Genomic DNA, 9,228 nt, shown 5'->3' on the forward strand with positions numbered 1-9,228 from the left:
TTTTTTTTTTTTTTTTTTTTTTTTAAGAAAACAAAACCCGCCAACTCGGAACAGCGTCGTAGATCGGTCCCCGCCTCCCTAGCGGACTGTAGCGTGCAACAAATCTCCCTCGTCCTCTTGGAAAATAATTATAGAGCTCCCCGCCCCTCACTCGCTCCCTGCATCTGGGAGCTTTGGTCCTATTTCGGGGTTCTTTCGTTTCAAAGCACGGGAATGACCCCAGCCCCGACGCCTCATTTAAGAAACTCGCTGAGCGGGTTTAAAAAAAGCCCAGGTGGGGCAGGTCAGCTTGGGCTCAGAAAGGTCAACAGCCGCGCCCCTTCCTCCTCCCAGGTGCGTGCTCAGAACAGAGCTAGCAATCGTGCCAACACCCTGCACAAGTCCCCAGACAAGGCCTGGCTTGCCAGCTCTGCGACCCAGAGGCGCCCTGGAGGCGTCAGGACCTGGGTGGTCCCAGCAGAAAATAGTCGGAACCCGGGCTGGGGAGCCCTCCCCCTGACACCGCTCCCCTCCCCCAGCCTGATCTAAGTGCTGGAGTTTTTGCAGAGAAAACGGTGGCAGGAGGGAGGAGGAGAGGATCCTGAGGGGAGGAAGGGATGCTGAGGGGAGAGGAGGCAGGAAGAGGAAGGGGGCAGAGGGTGTGGAGGGGCAAGGGGAGATGATAAAGGGGAGAAAGAAGAAAGGAATGGGGGAAGATGCCAAGACACTGAAAGTTGAAAGGGGGACAGCAGGGCTGAGGTGCAGGGAATTGGGGAAGTTGGGAGGAGTGCAGGGAGGCTGGGAGAGATGCAGGGAGGCTGAGAGCAGAGAGAGTTTGGGAGACGTTCAGGTCAAGGAGATTTCCAGAAGTGCAGGGAGGTTTCCAGAAGTGCAGGGATAAGGAGGCCAAGAGGCTGGAGGGGATGCAGGCAGAAGTGCAGGGAGGTTGGAAACAGTGCAGGGAGAAGAGAGGCCTACGGTTGGCACAGGAGCCTGGCAGGATGCAGGAGCAGGAAAGAAGCTGTAAACAAGGCCGCTCAGGCTCCCTTGGTCCCTATGGGTGCGGGCCTGGGCCATCGATTGGGCTCCCCCCAGGGGAGGATGGGCCCAAGGCAGCTCCCAACAGGAAGAAAAGTCTTGGAATGCGGGGCAGAGCCCCTCACTTATACACTGTGGGAGAGGAGAGGGAGGGACAGAGAGAGACGGTGGGGGGAGAGACAAGGAGAGACAAAGGAGAAGTAGGGAGGACAGACAGGAGAGAGCAGGGGCAGGGGTTAGTAAAACTGCCCTTGCCAACCCTTCCATTCCTCCCGGCCTGTCCCAGACCCCCACTCACCGCCTAAGTTGATGACGCAGGAGGCGATGATGATGAGGACCCCCCCTACCAGCGCCACGATGCTTAAGAGCTTGGCCACGCGGCCCAGACGCTGGGCCCCATCCACGTCCCCCTGCTGCAGGCTGTTCCGGGACTGGGGTTAGGGTGAGGGGTGGGGCACCGTGGGCCCAGGTCAGGAGAAGGCAGCCCAGCAGGAATCAGGTGAAAGAGTTGTCCAGAGGAGACAAGCAGGCCCCGTGGACAGTGGTTAGAGGGGGAAAGAGGGTTGGAGAGGCAGGGGGAAGAGGGCACAGGTCAGCAAGGCTGTGTGAAACATGTCTTGACCTCCCTCCCACCTGAAAGGGTAGGGCAGTGGTGGCTCAGAAGGGAATGTCCCAGGGAGAGGCCAGAAAAGGCCCCATACTTGGGGGGTGAGATCCATGCAGAGAGGAGAGGGAAGGCAAGGCTTCTCCTGGGATTCTGTCCCAGTGCTGGCAGGAAGCTGGGAGCCACAGCAGGCCTGGGCCAGGGTCCCGTGGGGCTCACCATGACAGCATAAGCGAAGGCCACGATGTTGACAGGCCACATGGGGCAGAAGCAGGACAGGATGGCGAGGATGATGTAGTCCCGAGGCTTCTGGGTGCCTTCACCCCCCTCCACCCCAGACCCTGCCAGCTGGGAGCTGGGGTGGCGGCTCAGGCTACCTTGGGGAGATCCTGGATGCCCACTGTGAGCCCTTCCTAGTCGGTCCTCCTCGACCAGCTGCTGCAGCACTCGGGGAGGAGCCCCATTGGCTGGGTGGGTTTTTGTTGAGGCTGGCGAGTGAGGCTGCGGGGCTGGGCCTTCTTCCCCGCCACCAGGCTGCAGGGGAACCACTGCCCCATTCTCTTGCTTTTCCCCCACATTCTCAGTCAGGACCTCAGGGGTGGGGTCCTCCTGGGTAGGGGGCTCTGGGTGAAGAGCTGACTTGGGGGTGGGCTGGGAACCTGGCTGGCAGTCTGGCTGAGGGTCTGACTGGGGGTCCAACTGGGGAGCAGGCTCTGAGGCTGGCTCAAGTGGGGCTGCAGACCCCAGATCGGACCCCTTGTCTTCAGTGACCTCTTTATTCCCTTCTGGTTTGGGTGCTGGCTCTTGGCATGCTTCTTCGGGGCTGGGGTTGGCATTTGGTTCCCCTCCTGGGCTTGAGCTGAGGTCCTTGGCCTGGACTGTTTCTGGGGACCCAGTTGGGGTCTCTGTGGTTTCTGGAGCCGGCCCAGCTTTGGCTTCTGAGTCCACAGGGGCCCCAGTGATGTCTGGGCCTGGCTGCGGGGCCTCTGGCTCATCTGGGACCCCAGCTGGGACCTGGAGAGGGCCAGTTTTGGCTTCAGAATGGCCAGGCCCTTCTCCTTGGGTTTGGGGACCCTCTTCTATCTCCTTCATCTCTGAGCCCTCAGAGCTGCTGGCTGCCATCTTGGGAGGGGAGAGGGGAGAGGACCTCGATGGGGAGGCTGGAGCAGCAGAGACAGCAGCAATCCTGAAAGAGGAGGAGACAGGTTTGGTGTGAGGAGGAAAGAGGTGGCTCTCGGCACTGCAACTCCAGAGGGCTCTGCTCCTGTCTTAGGGCCAGCCTTGGGCTGCCTCTGGGGAGAGGAAGAAAAGTTGGGGTTTCCTTTGCCTTGGGGTGGGACATCCTTGGGGAGGAGGAGTGCTCTGCTCAAAGTCTTCTGCTTGGAGAGCCCTGGAAAGATTAACCCTTTTGTAAACAGGACCCTCCCATGGTCTCTTCCTGGGTCCGCCCGACAAGATCCAGACTCTGAGATCCTAGTAGATGCCCCAGCACCCCGAAATCAACAAGCTGTGCGGACGCTCGCACGCTCCGACAGGCAGACAGGCACACTGGGCAGAGGACCGATACTCACATTCCACTCCCTCCGCATCCTCCCTTCCTCCCCGGGCCCCCGGCCGGTGCAGTTTCCTCACTGCGCGACTGGGGCGCAGACGCCCCCGCCCCTCCCTGGGGGACCTGGGCTTCTCCTCTGAGCCCCTGGTCAGCCCCTCTCTCAGGGATTCCCTCGCCCCCGGGGGACCGGCGCCTCCTCCTTCCACTGGCGTGGCGCGCCCAGCACCACCAGCCAGTCCGCCCGGCGCCCGCATTCCGGTGCAGCCCTCCCGGCGTCCGCCGTCTGTCCGCGCACTCCTACCCGCAGCCTCGGTCCAGCCCCGTCTCACCTCGACGCCGGCCTCTAGACTGCTCCCGCTGCTGCTGCCACCGCCGCCCCGTTGCAGCAGCCGCAGCCCGGGAGGGAGCGAGTCAGCGAGCGAGGGAGGGAGGCGGCGGGTCTCCCCTCCCCTCGGTTCGTCCCCTCCTCTCGCTTCTCTCAGGTCCCCTCCCCTACGCTCCGCTGCCGCCGCGCACCGCCCCCGCCCCCTCGCTCGCCTCCCGCCCCTCCCCGCCAGCCCGAGGGAGCCACGCGTGCCAGGCCCCGCGTTACCCGGGCAACCGGCCGGGTAGCCACTCGCGCCCCCTCCCTGCCCCTTCCCACGCGCGCTTCTTGGGGGTGCCCCTTCCCAAGCCCCCGGGCCCCTCCCACCAACGGTCACCGGGGGTCCTGGCAGAGGCAGGGGGCTGGGGGAAACGGAGAGGGGTCTGCGAGGAGACAGGACCTGTGAGACAGGCGGGACCCGGTGGTGGCACCCCGACAAGCAGAAAGAGGGGAAGGAAAATGAGGCAAAACTTGGGGAGGCTGCTCAGGAGGAGCAGGGTGGGGTTTGAAGAAAAGGGAGCCTGCAGTACTGGAAGCCCCTCTCCCCGCGAGGAAGCAGCAGCGGAAATGGGCGCTGGAAGGCTCCCGGGTCCCTGGAGCCGGACTCAGAAGGGAATTCCAGGGCAGAGGCTGCAGGGGCAGTCTGGAACAGGAGGGGGCTGGGCCCCGGAGCCCGCAAGCGCTGAATGGACCACACCAAGAGCCAAAGGGGCAGGTGCAGGGAGAGGCGCAGTTTTTCTTGGCACCCTCTCCGCTCCCAGTCCCAGGGCTGACGTCCCCATCCTTTCTGCAGCTCCATCGCCCACTGTCACCCCTCAGGGTCTTAAGGGTGTGCAGGTACTCGGCTGGGGTCTGAGCAGCAGGCAATGGGTGTGAGTGGGGGAGAGCAGCATTAATGTCTGGTAACTGTTGGGGTTTCTAATCCAGGCCTCTTTGGACCTCCAGTGGCTATTCTGGACCTGGCCAGATTGGCTATTCCGGGAGACCTGGGAGTCCTGGAACCTGCTCTCCAGTCACTGGAGCCTCGGCCCCACCCTGAATCTGGGCTGCAGCCGCTGGTGCTGCCCATGGCCAGGGAGGAGACAGAGCCCAGGAGCCACACAGGCTCGAGCCCGGAGCCCAGAGCCCCGCTGGGACTGGCTGGGACTGGCACCAGGCGCAGGAAGAAATGCCTGGGGGGCGGGGGGGTGTGTGCAGACAGGGAGCTTGGGGAGAGCAATCCATCCACTCCAAAATCAGAGACAGGTTTTTATTTAAAATTTATTGTAATGGGGTCCGCGCAAAAGGAGGGGGTGAAGGGTGGGAAACATGCAGGGGACACAGGAACACGATGACATGGCCAGGGCCACAGCTTCTGTCGTGGGGGAGAGGGATGAAAAGAAAAGGCCAGGGCTGGAGCTGGGGTGGAAGAGGGACGGGGGAGACACCGTGACTGCATTCCCCCCACCCCCAGGAAGCACCTCTAGTCCCTGGATCCCCCCATCTACCCTGGCACCCTAAAATTCCATCTCTTGTCCTGCCTCTGGCCCTACTCGCTCCTTCTTTTGCTCCCCTTGACTTGTTTTCCCCTGACAGATTCTCAAGTAGGACGATGTTTAGGGCCTGACCCCAAACAACCCCACCTCATGAAGGTACTACGGTCGCCTTCCCTGCTTCTGCCCCTTCTCCAATCTCACCTTTTCCCCTCTCTGGGACAGAATCTTTGATTCCCCTCCTTCCTCTCCTCCCTCCCCCTGGAAAAAAAAAAAAAAAAAAAAAAAAGCACCAACTCCCCAGGGAGGGGCAGCAGACAGTAGTGGGGAGGGGGGGTGGAAGGAGGAGAGCAAGGACCATCAAGGAGAAGGCTCACAGATCCCTGGCACGGCAGGGCGTTACAGAGAGGAGAGGGGGTGAGGGCAGTGCCGCTCCTGTCCTCTGCCGCCCCTGCCCACTGTCCAGGGGGCTTCAACACAACCGAGGGGACAGGTGTGTGTGGGGTCAGGTCTGATAGGGAGAAGAGAGGAGCAGGAGAAACAAATCGTTAAAACCTAGCGAATTCCCCTAAGAAACATCTCTTCCTCCGTTCCTTCTGGAGGCTCCTTGGTCAGTGGGGGAGGAGTGAGGAGTTGGTAGGAAGAGAGAGGGAAGAGGAGACGGTACCAAGGGACTTTCCTCCATGTTCCACTCTCCCCGCCACCAACCTGGAGCTCACCAGGGCTGGGAGGGAAGTGGCTGAGAGCTCACGGGCACCCCCTCGGCCCCCGAGAGGGAGCCCACAGCTGTGGGGGGGGGCTGTCACCACCGCTGCCGCCGCCGCCGCCGCCGCTGCAGCTGCCACCGCCATAGGACAGACCTCACCGGTACCTGCGCGGGCGGAAGCACCGGGAGATCACAGTGCAATCCCATCTGCAAGAGCCTCGCCCCTTGCCCCAGACTCCAGACTCGTGCCCAGACTCCCGCCCCTGGGACACAGCCGTTGCTCACTTCCTGTTTGGTCCCCGGAGGCTTCCACCTGCATCCTTTCCCAGTTCTCCTGAAGGGCCCTCCCTGTGCCCAGAAGGCTCCCTAACTTCAGTGGTGGACGGGCATCCCTGGCCTTCCTGAGATCCCCTACTGGGCCCTTTGAGCCCCCTCGTCCCACACACCCCATCCCACCCCCCCCAGCCATGCCCCACGCCTTGCCTGGTGGGTGCGGGGGTCCCCCTCAGCAGGTGGGCTGTGGCTGGGGGGCGTCTCCCGGGACAGGGGGGGCGGCCCCCCCCAGATGGGTCTGCATGTGGCCGGCCAGCTGGGCAGGGGTCTTGCAGTGCACGCTGCACAGCTTGCACAGGATGCGGTCAGCCCGCGGGGCCTGGAGCCCGTGGTCCTTCACCGCGTGGATGCGCAGGTATGCTGCTGTGGTGAAGCCTATTGGGGGGGGTGGATTGGGATGGGGGGATGGGGGGGTCAGCCAGGCGGAGACCCCAGAGACGGGGTTGTTCTCCTAGGCTGGGGACGCCCTCCTCAGATGGCCCTGTCCTCCTCCCACCACATCCTTGGTAACCTGGGGCCAACTACTCTGTTGGGGCTGGTGGGGCACAGCCCCTCCCTCAGCTTGGGGCCTGGGTGAGTGGTGTCAGCTTCTCAGCCTTGGTACCCACAGAACCTATTTTCTGTGGCTAGGGGGAACCTCTCCCGGGGTGACAGGACACTGATTTCTAGCCACTTGAAGAGTTGACCCTCAGCAGAGACGGCTGTGTCCCCTCCCTCCAGGGCCCCGGACGGTCTCAGCCCAATGACTCAGAGAATTCGTGAAGCTTTCTCCGCTACTGGGGCAGGGCACAGGTTTGTTAATCCCCTGCCAGCGAACTCCGCTTTGCCCCAGGAGCCAAAGAGCACAACGTGTGGCTGCACAGCCGAAACCCTGTCTTCCAACCCTTGGGAACTGGCTCTCTTGACCACTCCTTCCCCAAAGCAGCCCCTTCCCCAGAGCAACCCACCCCCAGAGGCTGACTCTCTTTCTGGTAGCTTATCTTCTCCGGTTAAGACCTCTTAGAACTTAATGAGGTTCAGTCAGCCCGAGGCTGCTCCATGTGCTTCCTAAAGGGCTCTAGATGCCGTGAGCTCTTAGCTACAGCACCTTTAAGCCTCATCTGTGGAAGGGCCTCTGGCTCCGAGCCCACCCTTCGTCCCTGGCCCTCCCAGCATCCCTCAGCATGTACCTTTGTTGCAGAGCTCACAGACGTGGTGAGGGCCCTGGCTGTGCACCTTCATGTGGTCAGAAATATAAGCCGAGCTCAGCATCTTGCCACACACGTGACATGGCACCTTCTCCTCGTGTCGGACTGTGTGCGCCCGCAGTCGGTCCTTCGTAGCAAAAGCTGCCTCACATTTCTGGGGAGGGGGGAGGGGCGTGGGGGGTGTCAGGAGAGTTAAAGCTTCGGGGAGTGGGGACAGAGGGGCAAGAGGTTAAAGGAATCAGAGCCTTGGGGATCTTTGATCTGTAGGAAATGGGAGTGAGATGACAAGGTCTTGAAGAAGGGATGAGACAATGGAGTGAAAAAGCAAAAAGAAGAGAGAGAAAAAGGGGGTCTGAGAGGCTGAACTCAGACAGCTACAATGAGGATCAAAATCATGAAAACCGGGACAGGAAGAGGCGGGCTTCCTACCTCACATTTGAAGGGCCGTTCTGTTGAGTGCACTTGTCTGACGTGACTGTTGAGGTGATCCGGCCTGGGAATACGTTGGGGTTGGGGTTAGGGCCCTGGGGTGTGGACGTGCTCCCCAATCGGCTTAATTCTTACTAGCACGCCCGGCCTTTCCTAAGCTGCCTGCACTTTCGCCCAAGCCCCAGGCTCGCGAGTCCCGGTGCGGCAGGAAATCCGTCCCCCTGCCGCCCGGCGGGCCGGTCCTCCTCCCACGCGAAGCCGCCTCCCAGGCGGAGGACCCACCTCCTTGGCTAAGTACCACCCCCTGCTCCCTGGTAACCAGGAGAGGCTTTCCTCCCTCCTCCCGGGGAGTGGCTCCCGGTCCCCGTCCTCAGAAGCCGCCTCCCTCCCCGCCAGCCAAGGCCAGGCCACCTCCGTTGCCGTCCCTCCCTCCCCCCCGCCCCCCCGCCCAGTGGGCGGCCGAGGCCCCGTGCACACCGGGAGAAGCTCTTGCCACAGTGGGAGCAGTTGTAGGGCTTGTGCACAGCGCCGTCATGTGAGCGCACGTGGTAGCTCATGCGGTCCTTGCGCTTGAAGCGCTGCTGGCACACCGGGCACTGGTAGGGCTTCTCGTCCGAGTGCGACAGCTTGTGTCGGTTCAGGTGGTAGACGTCGCGGAAGGCCTTGCCGCACATCTCACAGGCGTGGTTCTTCCGGATGCGCTTTCCCGAGGCGGTCGTGGTCACCACGCCGCCCGCGGCCACGGCGGCCGCTCCGCCGCCCGCACCCGCCTCTCCCCCTCCCCCGCCGGCTCCGCTCAGCTGGGGCACGCTCAGGAGGCTCAGGGGCACCATGGTGGGCATCTTCATAGCACCCGAGGGGACCCGGCCGGCCTTGGCTCCGGTGTGGATGGCCTCGTGCCTCCGGAGGTTGTAGCCGTTCTTGAACTCCTTGGCGCACAGGGCGCAGATGTAGGGCCCCTTGCTCTTTGTCTTCTTCTCCAAGGCAGAGGCGACCGGGGCCACGGCGACCGTCGAGGTTGGGGCTACGACGGCGGTGGCCGCGGCTGCGGCGATGGTGGCGGCAGAGACAGGGGGCGCGGCCTCGGCCGCGGGCGCCGACACCGGCGGGGGCGGCGGCGGGGGCGGCGGCGGCTGCTTCAGAGCCGCTGTGTCCACTGTGGAGGCGGCGGCCGGGGCCGGGGGCGCAGCAGCGACGGCGGCGGCGGCAGCGGCAGCTGCGGCGGCGGCCGCGGCGGCGGCAGACTCCTGCGCGGCGGCGAGAACCGGGAGCAAGTCCACCTGGAGGGGCTCGGCCGCCGGGGGCTGGGGCGTGGGTGGGGGCGCCGGCGCGGCCTGCGAAGACAAGGCGCCGTGTGGGCCGCGGCCGCGGGTCGGCGCCCTCCCGGCCCGCCACGGCCGGCCCCTACTCACCTGGAATGGACTCTGGGCGCAGCCCTGGGAGGCAAAGAAGCGGGACTGGAGCTCAGCCCCGACCTGCAGGGGGTTCTGGGCGTGACCCTGAGGTGGCGGGAAGGAGTTCATGAGGCCGCCCACCCCCCGGGAGTCCAGGCCCAGCACGGGGA

General features: G+C 63.5%; 2 protein-coding genes across 2 annotated transcripts in view; both read right to left on the reverse strand.

Annotated features, from left to right (window-relative positions):
• Positions 1 to 1,138: 1,138 nt before the first annotated feature.
• Positions 1,139 to 2,743, reverse strand: PRRT2 (proline rich transmembrane protein 2). Its single transcript, XM_021700482.1, is given in 4 exon segments — positions 1,139 to 1,177; positions 1,180 to 1,292; positions 1,295 to 1,448; positions 1,841 to 2,743. Coding segments are annotated over 4 exon segments (1,209 nt in total).
• Positions 2,744 to 5,800: 3,057 nt separating this feature from the next.
• LOC110589862 (kinesin-like protein KIF22) overlaps positions 5,801 to 9,228 on the reverse strand; it is a 17,415-nt gene continuing 13,987 nt past the window's right edge. The window contains exons 13-18 of the mRNA XM_044915276.1: positions 9,077 to 9,226; positions 8,142 to 8,998; positions 7,665 to 7,728; positions 7,218 to 7,389; positions 6,199 to 6,423; positions 5,801 to 5,880 (exon numbers count right to left, since the gene is read on the reverse strand). Coding sequence (XP_044771211.1) covers positions 6,221 to 6,423; positions 7,218 to 7,389; positions 7,665 to 7,728; positions 8,142 to 8,998; positions 9,077 to 9,226 — 1,446 coding nt within the window. The 3' untranslated portion in view covers positions 5,801 to 5,880; positions 6,199 to 6,220. The remainder of the gene's footprint in view (positions 5,881 to 6,198; positions 6,424 to 7,217; positions 7,390 to 7,664; positions 7,729 to 8,141; positions 8,999 to 9,076; positions 9,227 to 9,228) is intronic.

The sequence above is a fragment of the Neomonachus schauinslandi genome, chromosome 5 (genome assembly GCF_002201575.2).
Source record: "Neomonachus schauinslandi chromosome 5, ASM220157v2, whole genome shotgun sequence".
Classification (NCBI taxonomy): Eukaryota; Metazoa; Chordata; class Mammalia; order Carnivora; family Phocidae; genus Neomonachus; species Neomonachus schauinslandi.